Below are 17,174 nucleotides of genomic sequence, written 5' to 3' on the forward strand. Positions count from 1 at the left end.
ATGTTGGGTGGGGAGAAGGTGGGCATGCAACGAAGTAATGGTGAGAAGAGTTGGGGGATTGGCATGATAGCCAAGAGTGTGTTGCTTGGAGAGATGGGGGCTCTTGGAGTGTAGGGCTAAGCACCTTAGAGTAATGGTGTGGAGAGCTCGCCGACTTTGGAGGTCTAGAGACTTGAAATAAGGGCCACAAATCAAACTTTGCAATGAAATACAAACACACTACGAGAATTAAATTATACAAATCAAACTTATAAATCCATGGTACTATGTTTATAAGAACAAAAGTATTCTTCCAACAAAGGGCATGTTTCTTGGATTTTGTTATTTTTGGAAAGCGAGTGTGCCAACTCTTCACCCACATGAAAGTGCGGTTATATTATATGTATAAGTATATGTACACTCATCTATTAGCCATGTGTTTACAAGAAAAGTATGCATGCACTTTTGTATGGGATCCACGTCCTCTTCCCCCTCTCTCTATGTACATGGGCACATCATCTTCTTGAGGCTCAACTTAATTGAGAGGTGCTACAAATGCTCTTATTGACTTGTTGGTGGCTGACCCAAAAGAAGCAGCACATACCAAACACCTGTAGATACCTATGGGCCTACATATTTTACAAAGTGATTAAAACAAAACTACCTATGATCAGAGCAGCCCCTGCTTATAGTAGGGAGCTCAAGACCTTGTCCTCTCCCAAGAATGGCTCGAGGGCTAGCCTCCACTTGAAGGTTTCTAGATGTGCGAAGGCCTTGGCGACAGAGTAATGTAAACTAGGGCTCACAATAAAATCATTTTCTCTTCTCAACCCTAACCCTAGATCTGGTTGGAACTTGGGGTTGGTACATGTAACAATGCTAGAACCTTCTTCGCGCAGTTGGCTCCTTAGGCATACATGACTGAAAGGAAGTATTAGTTATGCTATTGAATGTATGCTACATAGTAAGTTGATGCCCACTATTGAGCTAGGGTTTACCAAAAGAGATGACAAGATTTTTGGAGCCATAATAAATCCTGAATCAAGCATATGTAATCTTGATTTTTTTTGAGAGAGAATATAGGCCTTGTTTGTGCGATGAAGATTTCACCCTAATACTGAGAGAGTTCTATGGTGCATGTATAACTTGTATAGTACATACTTCAACCCGCTGTTGTGGCCAGATTATTTTCTAGCTTCTACGTTCATGTTGAATTCTAGAAAAGATAAATCTTTTACTTAGTGGGTTTGTTCCTATAGCATGTCTTTTCTTTTTTTGGGGTGAGAGATCGTATATAATTTCTAGTCATAGACAACAATCATGTCAAGTGGATTAGCTAGGAGGGTTCGAAACGTCGGTCCTTATCCAACGCCTTTCCGATAAGGCTACATACCCACATAAGTCTTTGTTATTGTTAATAAGGTTGGATACACCGAGTTGAGTGCCTAAAGCATGGGCATGCAAAAATACACATGGGCACCCATGTTACACACTCATAAAAAGTGTTGTTTCACAAAAAAATAAAAATTAAAAAGGGAAAAATTTGATTGGTTGGAAAATCGGGTGCCTATCTTTGGGCAGCCTCAAGTGGCTGCCCAAGATTTTGAAAAAGTTGGGCAATAGGTGGCAGTTGACTAGGATTGAAGTTCTAGTATTCAACTTGGTAGTGTGTAAGAGGAATGCTCTTCGCCAAGCCTTTTTTTGAAACCTTATTGGTTACATCAAAAGTTTCTTGATGGGCACCCGGCTGCTCAAGATTTCAAAAAAGTTGGGCAATAGATGGCAGTCGACTAGGATTGAAGTCCAGTATGTGTAAGGGGACAGTCCAAGCTTTTGAAAAGTTTTTTTGGTGGGCACCCTGCAGTGTGAATCCACCCTAAGTGGCGCTGAGCAAATGTGTTTCCTAGCATGAAGTTAGCGACAGCGTTTATTCTTTTAGGACAGCTTGTAATCTCACCGGCATTGCTTGTTCAGGACAGCGTTTACTCTCGTGATGTCGTCCTCAAAGGAGCTTCAGCAGCAATTGGAGCTTCGTGCTTCTGTTCTCAACAAACTCCAGAAAGGTTATTGCTGTGTTTTGTACTGATAAGCCGAAAGTTTGATGTAGGTCAATTACAGGCGCACAAGTAGGACTCGAATGATGGGATTCACTTCTTTGAAGAATGTCCTTGAAATCCCAATGTTTAAGTACAGTGCGACTTCTTTTTGTGCGAATGGCAGATATTGCCAAGAATCATCAAGTAAGACGCCAATACACGATCCAGCAGGGAGAAAACGAGATGGTACAGAAGGTATATGATATTGCTTCATGTGTCGATATGACAAGGAGTGGGGATGTGGAAGTGTATAGGCTTGCCATGAGTGGGGTTCTTTTTCTATGCAAGGGAGCTTATGCTTGAAGAAATTGAGAAGTAGTTTTGATGATGCAGAGCTCATGCAATTCACAATTTAACTACTCATCTTTCTTTTAACAACTTGATCTTTTTTCATGTTTTATTTATCTTTGGCTGTAATCAGGAGTTGGAGATGCTTGATGAGGATACAAATGTTTATAAGCTTATTGGTCCGGTGCTAGTGAAACAAGATTTGGTAGAAGCCAAGGCTAATGTCAACAAGCGCATTGAATACATCAGTGGAGAGTTGTATGTTAGCCTCTCTTCTCTCAAGCAAGTGCTTAAGTGCCTTTTTTATCCATAATAGGTCTTCTTGTTCTTTTATGCCATAGAACGTAGTGAGTAGAAGTGTGGGAAGGTAGTGTAAAGTGGTGAAGTTAATATGACCACAACCACAAGGGCCTATAAGACCAAAGTAATGCTTGGGAAGTGATTTAGTATATGCATTTGTATATTGCACACACATTCTTTGCTTATTGGCGTGGGTTATTGAGAAAGCCTATATTTTAGATATAATTATTAATGTGTGCTTTCTTGCTTTATCATTTGTCCCAAGTCTTTATAAGTGGGTTATTTGCTCATAACTCCACATCCTATTGGGCCCTTGGCCTGAACCCTTGCCTCAAGCAAAACCTAACTTGCAGTCCTCCAGCTCCATGTACGAAGAAGGACGAAGACCCCAAAATAGCAAAACATGCTTAAAGGAATAGCACACACTAGCATGGCATAAGGTGAATGTTTCACCCCTCCTATATATACCAATAACAAGGGTGCCCAAGTGAGAACATGCTTGTCCACACACGATCTTTGGTCCTAGTCATTAGCTCCCCTGTGCATAAACACCATTGGGCTCTTGCGCCAGCTTGGCTCGACCCATGAACCTAGTCTCCTTCCTCTGGCAGTTTGCCTAAAACTAGCGTTCACACACACAGTTTGCAAGTGACGGTGCGCATCCTCATGCCACTATGTGTAATGCTGTCCTTCGGACCACTTGTCCTCGAGCTTTTTACTTCATCTGTCGGCCTCAATCCACATATCCTTGCCCAAAGAATCTAATCACCGGTCTTGATCCGCTTGATGCATGCCCATAATCCCCAACAATGGACGGAAAACACATAACGTCCCAAAAGCCTCGAACAATGAACTCAAGACAAATCCAGTTCATAGTCTCTGCTACACGAAAGATAACCATGTCCTACCATATGTCTAATGCTTGGAACTCCGAATCACGGTCCCCATGCACCAATAAGTGGAGTTGTAATCAGCCCCCTCTCCCGCCCACAAGCCTCTAGTTGGAAGCACATGGAGGGGAACTGCATGTGTACTAGAGAAGTACTCCATCTGGGTCCTCCTGAGCTGGAAGCGCCCTGGGAGCCGTAGAAGTGGTACTAGAATTTGTATCACTGTCGTGTGTCATGTCTTTGCCCTTTCTCTGAGATGAAGCCTTGCCCTTGGTCTTGTCCTTCTTCTTGGACAAACAATCCTTGCTTCTCACAAGAGAAGCAGCAAGCCTGGTCTTTCTTGTGAACTCAGGAAAGTGCCTAGTCAGAATTGTTGACTGACACCTTCAACTTACCCTGTGAGACGAGGACGGACCTTTCCTCCAATAGTAGGGAGCTAAGATCATCAAAATCCAATTGACTGGATGTGACCTTGCACTGCAAAGATCGAGAAATCATCATAATTTGGGGGAAGCTTGGTGAGGATAAGTGCAGCCAGTTGAGCAGAGGACAAAGCAGTGGCCCGTATATCCGATGGATGTTAAATCTGTGTTCCTTAATGGTGACCTGCAAGAGGAGGTGTATGTTGAGCAGTCTCCAAGCTTTGAGGTTCCAGGATTCACAGGGGATGGTTTACAGGTTACGGGAGGCCTTGTATGGTCTTAAACAGGCTCCTAGGGCTTGGAATCAGAAGATTGATTCCTTCTTTCTACGGGCTGGATTTCAGAGATCGGTTGTAGATCCCAACCTATATCTCTTTCGAGAACGCGGCATGGTCAAGCTGATCATCCTTTATGTGGATGACCTCATTCTCACCGACGGTCATATGGAGCACATTACAGTGACGAAGGTTGCCTTGTCAAAGGAGTTTGAGATGACCGATTTAGGCTTACTCCATTTCTTCTTGGGATTGGAGATCTGGCAGACCCAGAGGGGGTTCTTTGTTTCTCGGCAGCGGTATGTTCATGAGTTGCTTGAGGCCTTTGGGATGGAGAACTGCAAGCCTATCACGTCGCCGATGGACCCAAACACAAAGCTTACAGTGAATGATCCTTGTGAGCCAGTTGATGCCTCTCTATACCGGAAGCTGGTTGGTTCATTGATCTGGTTGCTGAACACCAGATTGGACTTGAGCTTTTTTGTGGGGCTGTTGAGCTCATTCATGCAGACACCGTTAAAGTCTCATTGGGAGGCAGGATTGCGGATCTTGCGGTATCTGCAGGGTACGAAGGATCTTGGACTCTTTTACACAGGAGGGGGATTGAAGGATGGAGTCAGACTCCGAGGTTGGAGTGATTCAGATTGAGGAGGAGATCCACATCAAGCTACAGTTTTTCCCTCGGAGGGGGATTGAAGGATGGAGTCAGACTCCGAGGTTGGAGTGATTCGGATTGAGGAGGAGATCCACATCAAGCTACAGTTTTTCCCTCGGCTCAGGAGTGGTTTCATGGAGCAGTAAGAGCCAGCCAACTATTGCGTTGTCATTGACAGAGGCGGAGTATTGGGCTGCTTGTGGTGCCGCTTGCGAGGTTGTGTGGCTGCGGAGGTTGCTTGGCGAGATTGGGTTTCCACAGGAGGAGCCCACTGTCATCCAGTGCGATAACCAGAGCTTTATAGCTATTGTTGGGAACCTGGTCTTCCATGCCCAGACCAAGCACATAGAGATACAATCTCACTTTGTTCGTGAGAAGATCTTGGCTGGTGACATCTTATTGTTCGACGGAGGACAATGCGCCAGACCTCTTCACAAAGTCTCTACCTCAGGCTATGCTCCGACGACACTCCAGCTCACTGGGGTTGGTTCCACATCCAGGAGTTGAGAGAGGGTGTTAGCAGTCATCTCCTGTCTGTATATTTACACCAGGGCCTCTGTTGTGGGTGTGCCGGCCCGATTTATGTGTTTTCTCATTTTTTCTCACTTTCCATATTTTTTCATATTTTTCCATATTTTTTCCATTTTTTCCCAGGTGTGGAGGGCTATCCGATTGCTCTGCCACCCCCGGCTTTCCCCTGTGTGCTGGCCGACTGGAGAGTGCTGCTGGGCTGACTGGCCACTGATCTGGTCGTGGGCAGTAGTACTTGGTGTCGGCTGTTTTCAGCAGGTCGACTGGCTGCCCTGGGGCCATATAAAATTGCCCCTTGCCCTCCCCACATTACACATTGTATTCCGGGATTTTTCTTGTGTATATAGTAGAGTTATACGCTTTTCTCTCTCTCTCTCTCTCTCTCTCTCTCTCTCTCTCTCTCTCTCTCTCTCTTCGCTTCTCTGTGCGGCCCCCTTTCCCACCCGCCCTCTCTCTCTCTCTCTCTCTCCTCTCCCTCTCTCCCTCTCCCTCTCTTCGTTTCTCTGTGCGCCCCCCTTTCCCACCCGCCCTCTTCGCTTCGCTTCTCTGTGCGCCCCCCTTTCCCACCCGCCCTCTTCGCTTCGCTTCTCTGTGTGCCCCCTTTCCCCACCCGCCCCCTCTCTCTCTCTCTCTCTCTCTCTCTCTCTCTCTCCCTCTCTTCGCTTCTCTGTGCGCCCCCCTTTCCCACCCGCCCTTGCTCAGGCCCCCAAGGCAGCAACATAACTCTCCCTCTCTCTCTCTCTCTTTCCCGTTGCCCATCGCTCCTGCTACTCACATACGCACCTGTGCACCTATTGCCCACCTGCGCACCTTAGTTGTAGGGTAGGGTTGTAACCCACCTCCAAGCAGGTAAGGGCTTGCACCTCATGGGGGTGGGGTTCGTGAAGAGCAACCTCTCAAACAGTCCAGCAGTTTGACATGGCCAGCAAGAAAACCTTCTCCGAAACCCTCATCTCCCCTCCTACCAAACCCAATGAAAAACCATCACCATGGGAGCGGTACCTCCTGAGCATGATTCAACATCTTCAGCAAACAAATTCAGCCTTGCAAAATGAACTACATGAGACAAAACATCTTTCAACCCTGGAGAAACAGATTAAGGAACAAAAACACGAAAAAGAAAACAGGGAGGAAATCACACAGGTAAATTTACTTGATCCACAGCCTAAAGAAATTCTCATTAAAGAAGTAATATCACAGATTAATGAAGAGAACGAGCAACAATGGATTGCAAAAGAAATTAGGGTGGGTGGTTTGTCAGAGGGTTGGGAACAGGTGGAGGTATTGGAGGACAAGGAGATTGCGAATGATACTTATGTCCCGGAATGCGAGATTCTACAAAGAAAGCTGTGCAGAGCTATCCCTTTCATCGACATTGGAGATCCCTCAGTGGCAATCAAAGGAAAACATGTGGTTTTGAGGTACGCAGATATGAAAGACAAAATTAAAGTCATGAAGCAAACAAGGTCACTTAAGGGAACGAAGGTGTGGATGGCGGATGAACTCATAGTAGCCACACAACTAAAAAACAAGAAACAAGAACTCAAAGTATACGAAGCAAGGAAACAAGGAAAATGGGCAGTCTACCGTAGAGGTAGAGCTGTTATTGCAGATTTCAGGACAACCAAACATGGTAGTAATGAAGAGTAGCTGCTAGAGAAATCCTTCATGTTATCTAGGATTCTCCTACGGTCATGTAGGGAATTTGAACTGTTTTTAGTTTTATCTCTATTTTCATTTTGTTGCCCCCGAAGTGGAATGTAATCACATGGATGTATCTGATTAGTCCTATAGGTCAGATGTGGCCTCTAAAGGACGTTAATATAGTTTTCTTTTCTTTCTTTCTATCTCTCTCAGTTCTGCGTTTTTCTGCTGTGCACTTGCTCTTGGTGTTTTCAGATCTTGTCTTCATTTTCACTGCATATTCTGACAGAACTTTATGATTCAAGAATGTTTGTTTTGTCAGAAGGTCAAGTTTGATCGACAAACATAGCAGGATTATTCCACCCATTGAATGATCTATGGGAGAATATTGCTATGGATTTTATCTTTGGATTACCAAAGTCAGGGAATGATGGTATATGGACCTTTCAGGATACCAAGAAGATCAACCATGTGTATCATCGGTTGGACCTTTCAGATCATTGCAGGACACATAATGCCTTCCATGGCAGTTTATTGAAACCATGTACAAGTTACCCCTAGAGGAGCCTGTTTTGGAGGATCCACCAGGGGTGAAAGAGCCATAAGAGATTGTGTTTCATTCTATGAGAAAAAGAGGAAAGACACTGGTCAGAAAGTTGCTCTTTGAATTTGAGAATTATTCACTATTGGATGTGAAATGGATGCCAGAGAAGTACTTCTAGGACTATCTAGATATACTTCGAGCTTATGAAGAAATGTTTGGTCCAGACGTATTTGAAGCACAGATATGGACGTCTTGCGATCAAGATAGATTCAAGAGGGAGAGATCATACCTCTAGCCCTTTTCACTGTATATATATTGGAATGGAATTGATCATTATTCTGCTTATAATGGTTATTTGGACATGCTATAGTTGGGTGGCAACAATGCCGGATAGCCCAAGGAGCAAGATTTATATATGGGTGGCAACGATGCCAGATGACCCATTGGACGACAACGATGCCAGAACGAGATTTGTATATGGGAGGCAACGATGCCAGATGACCCATTGGACGGCAACGATACCAGATATATTGGACTTCGCAGTTAGGGCAGTCATTGCGACCAGATGGTCTATATGACTGCATTGGATTTCACAGTCGGGCCGTCATTGCGACCATGTGGCCTATATCACTGTATTCCGGGTGGTCGTTGCGGCGAGATGGCCCATATGACCGTATTGGATCTCATAGTCGGGCGGTCAATGCGACCTGATGGCCCAGATAACTATGGAAGTACTCTCGGGTGGTCCTAGTGACCAGATTGCCTTGAGGATAGTCTGAGCTGTCCTAGTGGCCAGATGGCTTAGCACGGTTTCGATGAAACTAGACAAGACAATCCATGAACAGGAGGATTGTTATTTGTGCACTGCATACTGATGTATGTTTAAATTTCTTTGACTTTGTGTGCTGTTTTCGATGCATGGACAATGCTTGGATTTATGGCATGTGATAGTCTCCCGGGCTCCAGACTACCTGGCTAGTATCTGGAGTACCCAGTAGATGCGAATGATGCATACTTGTTTGTTGACTAGCTTGTGTCTAGTTTTTGCAGAAGGAGTATGCATTTATTTTATCTAACACATGTGAGTCGTGATAGACCATGAAGATGTACCATCAAGAACAAGGACATTGGTCAAAGAAAAGGCATTGAGACGTTGCCAGATGAGTAGATGACACCACAGATGTGAGTCGTGATAGACCATGAAGATGTACCATCAAGAACAAGGACATCGGTCAAAGAAAAGGCATTGAGATGTTGCCAGATGAGCAGATGACACCACAGATGTGGAGAGAGACCAGATGCACAAGCTCACCAAATGGGGCTAGTACCTTGAAACATATGAATGTACTTAATGTACCAGGGACATATGGATGTACTTGGAATAGCTCTATTTCACATGATGAAACCCATGCCTACACATTAGATAGGTGGAAGAAGACATGGGGGCAAGGTCCATAAGATTTGATTAAGAAAAAGCACCATTCTTGGTCAAAAAAAGCAAGAAAAAGCAAAACGTCAAACAGGGTTGACTGCGAACCAAGGGCACCATTGGAAAGAGGAGACTGAGCCGGACCAAAAAGCTAAAAGGCGCTTTCTCAAAAAGAAGCTCTAAGGCTAAAAAGCAAGGCCTTAAAGCCAGAAAAGCAAACCACGAAAAGTTGAGTAATATTTTATTAGTAAAAGTAAAAAGAGTAAAACTAAAGGCAAAAAGAGAAAAGCAAAGCATAAAAAGGCAAAGCAAAAGCATGAAGGCTTTTTGCCAAGGGCACCATTGGAAAGAGGAGACTGAGCCGGACCAAAAAGCTAAAAGGCGCTTTCTCAAAAAGAAGCTCTAAGGCTAAAAAGCAAGGCCTTAAAGCCAGAAAAGCAAACCACGAAAAGTTGAGTGATATTTTATTAGTAAAAGTAAAAAGAGTAAAACTAAAGGCAAAAAGAGAAAAGCAAAGCATAAAAAGGCAAAGCAAAAGCATGAAGGCTTTTTGGCAAAACGCGGGGTCTCTTACAAGTATAAAAAGGATTCGACTTCTCTTGTAGTACCATGAACAAGATCATTGAAGATTGAAGGAGATCGTGGAGTGTGTGTGGGCATCATTATGATCATGGAGAGCTTCTTCTTTGCCATCAACACCTTCTCCAACTTGCTTTTCAGATGTACGGTCAGCCCTAGATTTGTATGGGCATATGCATGGGCGATATGGACGCGTGTACGAAGCTGTACGGACAGAAATTTCAGAAACCCAAAAAATGCTCCAAAAATCCTAAAAACTACTTTTGGAGGTTTTTATTGCCCAAAAACCATTAAAACAGTTTTTATATTAGTTTTCTTGCCAGAAAGAGCTTTTCCATGGTTTTCTTCATCGACAAGGTTGTAGGAGTTGTGGAGATTACTCATGGGAACTTGGACTACTTGAACTTGGATTTGAACTTGGATATGAATTTGGACATAGAGCTTGGATATGGAACATAGAGCTTGGACATGAACATGGAACTTAGACATATAGTTTGGACTTGGACTTGGATTTGGATTTGGATTTGGATTCATTGGACTTGGATTCATTAGATTTGGATTTGGATATTAGATTTGGTACTAGCCCGGTGAGAGATACTTGTGGGTCATCCCCGTGGTGTGCTCGGCATCAGGGATCTTGTGCCTTGACATCGACATCGACTTGGATATTCTACATCGGCATATTTGTTTGTCTTGTATTCATTGATTGTATTGATCTTGGCCAGTGTGCCCGTGGATTGTTCTTGAATAAATTCCTAAAAGGGGGCGGGGCCTGTTTCCCGCTCAGTGTGGTGTATTGTGCAAGATCCCTATTCCCTTCTCTCTCTATATCTTTATCTCTTGGACATGTGGTTGAGTTTGTCACGGCACGCCCCGCTGGACTTATAGTGTAACACTTCTAAATACCCAGAGGGTCTATGAGACCAAAAGTAGTACATGTAACCTCAAAGTCGAACCATAGAAAGAAGAAGCTCCTAACTTAACAAGATACTCTTAAGTAGAACAAAATATGCCATGTACTAAATTGGCTTTGCATGTACGAAAGGCTTGGAGGGCATCTTGATTGTGGTAAAGTACTCCTTTGCTGGTGGAGGATGTCTACATACTGTCTATGTTCATATCATGTTGTAAAGTACTATTGTGCCACTGGAGGATGTCGTTGATTTGGAGGAGTTGTAGTAATGGCACCGTAAGTTCTTGTGGACGGGGGCACCTGGCTATCTGAAACTGTGGTGATCCATCTTTGGTTTTTTCTCGGGTGCGTTCAGGGGTCTATCTTTGATTCTGAGAATATTCCCATTAGACGTGGTGTGGTGTGCTGATTAGCATCTCTCGATCTTTCAGATGATTATCCTCCAGCCGACTACATGAGGAGAACCAATAGGAAATGCAGGAGTGACAAAAGCCTGCCTCTGCTTGTGCTCCACCAATAGTCTTTAGGACTCCAATGCTTGTTGTGGGAGATGGTCTCTGTAGAGATGATATATGTAGGTGATCATTTGGAAGAGAGCCTTCACCATCAATGGGGATGACCCAAAATTCTGCGAGGACAATCTCATGAGGCACTGACATCTTGCTCCAGATCATGCATGAGAAGAACATTACTTGTCATCTCTCGATCCTCCTCTAATAGGTCCCATAATGAAGCTCCATACATGGTTGCGGGTCTTGCCAAAGTGTGAAAAAGCGGTTGTTAGATGCAAGGGTAGTGATGGGTGAACATTAGTAGTACTAGCCGGGGCACTTTTTACGCTCCATAAGAGGGCTTTTTTCTCCTGAGCTCTTATGCATGTGAACCTGCCCTTATTTTACTTCTAAGGTTCACTTATATTGTACTTTGGCACTTTATCCAAAACATTGCAGTTTCTGCCTCTCCTTGCACTCCCAGGATTGCTTCTGTGCGTTTGTGTGTTGCGCGGGGAGGGGGGGGGTGGTTGTGCTTGGCTGCAGCCTTTTGGTATGAGAGCAAGCTTTCATCATGAGGGCCTTCTCTTCCTCCATTTTCAGCTCATTTGTGCGATACAGGCTGCAGCCAGTCTTTGCATTTTTAGCTTATTTTGTCGCCTTCTCTGGCTTCAAAGGGAGCCTACCAAGCTTCTTATAGGCCCCAGCAAAGGTTTCCATTGGAAAACCCTACTCTTGGTGCATCCCGAGGCTGATTTTCAGCCCACATAGCACTGTTGGCAGTGCTAAATTTTCGGAAGAAGATTTTTACTTGTTTTTGGGACCGCTGCATCAAGCCACATTCATAGAACAGCTCGCCAAGCATCCAATTAGAAAACCGCCTGGTCAATTTTTTCAAATGTACAATTCTGCCCAATGCTGCCCACACCTTCTGGCTTAGTCCACTTTCGCTTGCCGTCGCCCAGTTCAGCTGGCGGCGCCACCATTACAGAGCCAGATTTTCAACTTGATTTTTTTTAAATTGTTTTTACACCGTTGTTTATCATCTCCCAAGTCTCCCAATCCGAAGATCATCAAAATCGGAGCTCATTTAGGCCTCCAAAACATCTCTGCAAATTTTCAGCTTTTACGAAAACAGAGCTGAATCAAGCATAGAGGCGCATCTAGCATTCTTTGAGCTCTGTTTTGGTGGTATTGGCATTGACCTTTGGCATCCGGACAACTCTCAAACTTGACTTTTTTGTTAGCAAGCCTCTATTCAGATAACTTTTCTATCCCTACACACTGTCATTTTAGTACATTTGCATGTCTTTGCCATCAGTGGTTCACTTAGCATTCTTCAAAGTCGCCATTCAGTGGACATTGCGTTTTTGCACTGCATTGTGCAGTAGCATTCGTTTGGTTTGGATAGTGCATTTGTTTTGAGTAATGGCTCGCAATGATGTATTCAATTGGTTGGAAGAGGACAAGTTGGATGGTTCCAACTATCTTCTCTGGTCATATATAGTTAGTGGTTGCCAAAGGCTTATAGGATATAGTTAGTGGCCATGAAGCTCAACCATAGGAGCAACCAGTGATCAAGCAACTGACCTAGATGAGATTGTAGGTGATGAAAACCAAGGTCCAGGTGGAACAACTGGTTCCACTCGTACATGTGGCTCGTCACGTATAGGTGGTTCAAGGAGTACAACACGTACTGGTGGTGCTAATGTTGGTCCAGCTTCTACTCTGGACCAAGCTAGATGGGATGGAAGAGATGCACATGCACATGCAGTGATTGCCCTTTCTATGAAGAAGTCCATTATGCCATGTATTTACTCTTGTGACATTGCTAAGTAGGCGTGGGATGCACTTGCATCTTTGAACCATGTACACAAGGAGGCTAAGGTAGCCCATTTGAGAAGGCAGCTAGAGTCACCTCATATGAATGAGGAAGATTCAATGGATGCTTACTTGACAAAGATCAAGGATTTAAGAGAGTAATTGGCCAGCCTTGATGGACAGTTCTTTAGTGCCCGCACTCTTGATTCCTATCGGAGTTGTGCCTTGACCATAAGGCTCTTGATGGAGGTAATCCAAACGCCCTTGATTTTAATGAGTTAGTCTGTGTGCTCTTGCAAGAAGAGCTATCGAGGCAGAATAGGAACATCATAGGAACGAGGCAAGGATAGGGCCTCCTCACAGGGGGGTTCTAAGCCCAAGGTCCTCTGGCATGGATGCGGAGAAGGGGGGTGAAAAGGAGGGTAAGTGCAACTACTGCAAGAAGCCTGGGCACTATATCAACGAGTGTCGAAGGTGGCTGGAAAAGGAAAAGGATGCGATAGCCGGAATGTCGGTGGTGGCTGATGCTTCAGCACCAAGGGCCGAGAAGAAAGATGCTGCAAATTATGCACATGATGAGTGGTCTTTTGTGGTGTAGTGCAGCTATGATCCATCAATGCATGTATGCATGTCAGTATTTGATGTTTGGTTCTTCAATAGTGGTGCTAGCAAGCACATCGCATCACAACGTAAGCTGTTCACGCTCCCCGGGGTGGTAGTGTGACATGTGCAAACAACTCTTCATATCTAATAAAAGGTGTTGGCAAGGTTGTACTTACCGTTGCCAACAATGGTACAATTACACTCAAGGATGTACTTTATGTACCAGGCATCAAGAAGAACTTCTTGTTAGTTTCGACCATTACTAGGGCAAGCCTAGTAGCCATATTTATGGATGACAAGTGTATTGTGCTTGAGAGGAGTGATGGTGATGTTATTGTTGCTTTTGGCACACTATGCCATGGTTTGTACAGGTTTGATTCTTATGAGAGAGTTATGCATAATGCATATTCGATGGTTGCTACTAAAACTATGAGTGACGTGGAGCTTTGGCATGCCCGCTTTGGTCACACTTAAATGTCAGCAGTTTGTTACACCCTCAAAGGCATGATATGGTGTCAAAGTTGCCATAGCTTGAGGCCCCAATCAAGCATGTATGTGAGGGGTGTATTCTTTGCAAGATGCAATGGGCATCATCCCCCAAAGACAGATGTCCAGGGTTGATCCTTGAAGGGCAACAGATAAAGACAAAGTTTTGGACCAGATACAAGAGCATGTGGTGCTTGTGTGGGTAGGGAAGCCTTGTGGAGGTCATAGGTGGCTGTTGGCGAGTGCATGAAAGTGCTACTTCTGTCGGCTGCTGCATATGTGGATTTATTGCCCATGGACTTGGCCGACAACAGGTCGTTCATTCCATGAAAGGTGCATATTGCTCAATGTTTGAATTATTCAGTTCCCTTTGGGGATTGGGTCATAGACTATGGTTAGGTAGGTGTTTTCCGCCTTTTCAAGGGCAGCCAAAGGCTAGCCAGATTGTACACCTTTTTGTACTCTATGAATATCTTGAAACTCAGCTATCTCTCTCTTTTCTCTCTGTCTCTTGCTTGCGTTTTACATCAGTAAGTTCCAGGAAGGTGTTTAGGGCTGCAAGAAGACTCCCAGAGCTTCCTCATGTGCATAGTGATGTATGCCGTCCGAGGAGGACACCGTCTGTTGGTGGTTACCTTTACTTTGTTACTTTCATTGATGACTACTGGGTGTATCCTTTGAAGGGTAAAGATGAGGTATTTGTGTGCTTTAGACACTTCTTGTTAATGGCTGAATATGTGGCTGGTTAGAAGCTTGGTACATTATGTACCAACATAGGTGGAGAGTATATGTGAAAGGATTTTGCAGCATTTATGGCTGAATGATGCATAAAACATCAATGCACAGTGCCTTACACAGCTCTACAAAACAGTGTGGCTGAGAGGAAGAACAGGACTCTCATGGAGATGGCGCGACGCATGGTCATAGGCCAAGATTTGCCTCATGGTTTTTGGTTGGAGGCTATTATGTGTGCTACATATGTACTCCTTTGTTTCACCTCCAGTGGTGTAGAAGAGTCCAAGATCCTTCGTACCTTGCAGATACCGCAAGATCCGCAATCCTGCGTGCATCAACTGCCTTACAAGGATCATTCACTGTAATTTTTGTGTTCGGGTCCATCGGTGACATGATAGGCCTGCAGTTCTCCATCCCAAAAGCCTCAAGCAACTCATGGACATACCGTTGCTGAGAGACAAAGAACCCCCTCTGGGTCTGCCAAATCTCCAATCCCAAGAAGAAGTGGAGTAAGCCTAAATCGGTCATCTCAAACTCCTTTGACAAGGCAGCCTTCATCACTGTAATGTGCTCCATATGACCGTGGTGAGAATGAGGTCATCCACATAAAGGATGATCAGCTTGACCATGCCGCGTTCTCGAAAGAGATATAGGTTGGGATTTGCAACTGATCTTTGAAATCCAGTCCGTAGAAAGAAGGAATCAATCTTTTGATTCCAAGCCCTGGGAGCCTGCTTAAGACCATACAAGGCCTTTTGCAACCTGTAAACCATCCCCTTTGATCTTGGAACCTCAAAGCCTGGAGGCTGCTCAACATACACCTCCTCCTGCAGGTCACCATTAAGGAACACAGATTTCACATCCATCTGAAATACGGGCCACCGCTGAGAAGAAGCAAGGGCCAGAACGGTCCGAATTGTGGTCATCCTCGCTGTCGGTGCAAAGGTATCCTCATAGTCGATGCCAGGTTGCTGAGCATAACCCTTAGCCACAAGTCTGGCTTTGTGTTTGTCCACCAACTCATTTGACGTATACTTGGTCTTAAAGACCCACTTGACACCAATGACAGACCGTTTCGATGGCCTTGGAACCAACTCCCAAGTGTTAATTTTCTCAATGGCATCCAGTTGCACCTACATGGCTTTCCTCCAAGTATCCTGTGCAAGGGCTCCCTTGACGGAAGTGGGCTCTTTGTCTCGCATGATACGAGACATCAAAGCATAGTTTACTTGTAAAATTTGGCTGAATGACTTTTATCACGAACTCTATGCGATCTCGAGGTTCGTCCTCTCTGGTCGATTCGGAAGGAAGGGTGTCTACCAACTACCTGTGTACTCGAACAGAACGCGGAGCTTGCTGCTGCTTCTACGGAGGCTCATCTCCAGCTGCGGGCTCAACCTCCTTAACCGACTGAGGCTGTCTAGCTGGAACAATCGACTGGGAATCATCATCAGAATCATCGGGGTCTCCAAGAAGTGGTGGCTCATCAACAATGGAAACCAGAACATGCTCATTAAAAATCACATCCTTGCTGACGACCTCGTTCCTCTCTGGATCATATAACGTGTATCCCTTGGAAAGAGAGTTATATCCCACAAAGACAAGCTTTTGGGACTTTGAGTCAAGCTTTCCCCTCTGCTTCTTTGGAATGTGAACATATGCATCACTCCCAAACACACGAAAATGGGAGACATTTGGTCCTTGCCAAAATATGCCTCAAAGGGAGTCATGTTCAGTACTGAAGTCGTCGGGGAACGGTTGAGAATATGGACAGCCGTAGCCACAACCTCCCCAAAGTGGACGAGGAAGATCACGATGCTCTGTTGGGTGTTGGACTCACACACTCACACACACAAACGTGCACATTAGGGTTAGGTGCAGGGTAGAATAGCTCACACACAGAAATGAGAGAGAGAGAGAGAGAGAGCCAAAAGTGTGGTATCCACAAAATGCAAGTCAACCCTTGCATGTGTGCCACATCCATATAATATAGAAGTACAAAATATTATATGTTAGAGTGTCCTTTCACACTTGATGTCCAAGGGGAAAAACCACATGGGAAAAAGTGTCCTTGGTTAAGGCTTGTTCACACATAGTACTACCATAAGTGAGCATATGCCTACAAATCCCCCCTGTAGTGGAAGTGTGAACCTGTTCAAGGTAGCAGATCACTCTCTGTATGAGAGTAAGCCCAAAGCTTTGCGGAAAGCTTCAAACTTTTCTCGAGGTAAAGCCTTTCTGAATAGATCTGCAACATTATCCTGTGTAGGGCAATAAGATAAACTGATCTCCCGTGCATGTAGCCTCTCTCTGACATAGTGATAATGAATCTCTATGTGCTTGGTACATGCATGAAATACTGGATTTCGTGCCACGGCCATAGCACTCTGGTTATCAGTGAGAATGGTGGTGGGTGTCTACTGACACTCACGAAGATCAGCCAATAGTCTCCTCAACGATACACAATCTACTGTAGGTGTAAAGATTGCCCTG

The 17,174-nt window shown here is 44.7% G+C and overlaps 1 protein-coding gene across 1 annotated transcript in view; it reads left to right on the plus strand.

Moving 5' to 3' along the window:
- Positions 1–1,875: 1,875 nt before the first annotated feature.
- Positions 1,876–17,174, plus strand: part of PFD6 (prefoldin 6) — a 37,710-nt gene continuing 22,411 nt past the window's right edge. Inside the window, exons 1-3 of the mRNA XM_086800024.1 lie at positions 1,876–2,042; positions 2,200–2,270; positions 2,497–2,621. Coding sequence (XP_086656150.1) covers positions 1,973–2,042; positions 2,200–2,270; positions 2,497–2,621 — 266 coding nt within the window. The 5' untranslated portion in view covers positions 1,876–1,972. The remainder of the gene's footprint in view (positions 2,043–2,199; positions 2,271–2,496; positions 2,622–17,174) is intronic.

The sequence above is a fragment of the Cibotium barometz genome, chromosome 7 (assembly GCF_041138505.1).
Source record: "Cibotium barometz isolate CiBa-2024 chromosome 7, ASM4113850v1, whole genome shotgun sequence".
Classification (NCBI taxonomy): domain Eukaryota; kingdom Viridiplantae; phylum Streptophyta; class Polypodiopsida; order Cyatheales; family Cibotiaceae; genus Cibotium; species Cibotium barometz.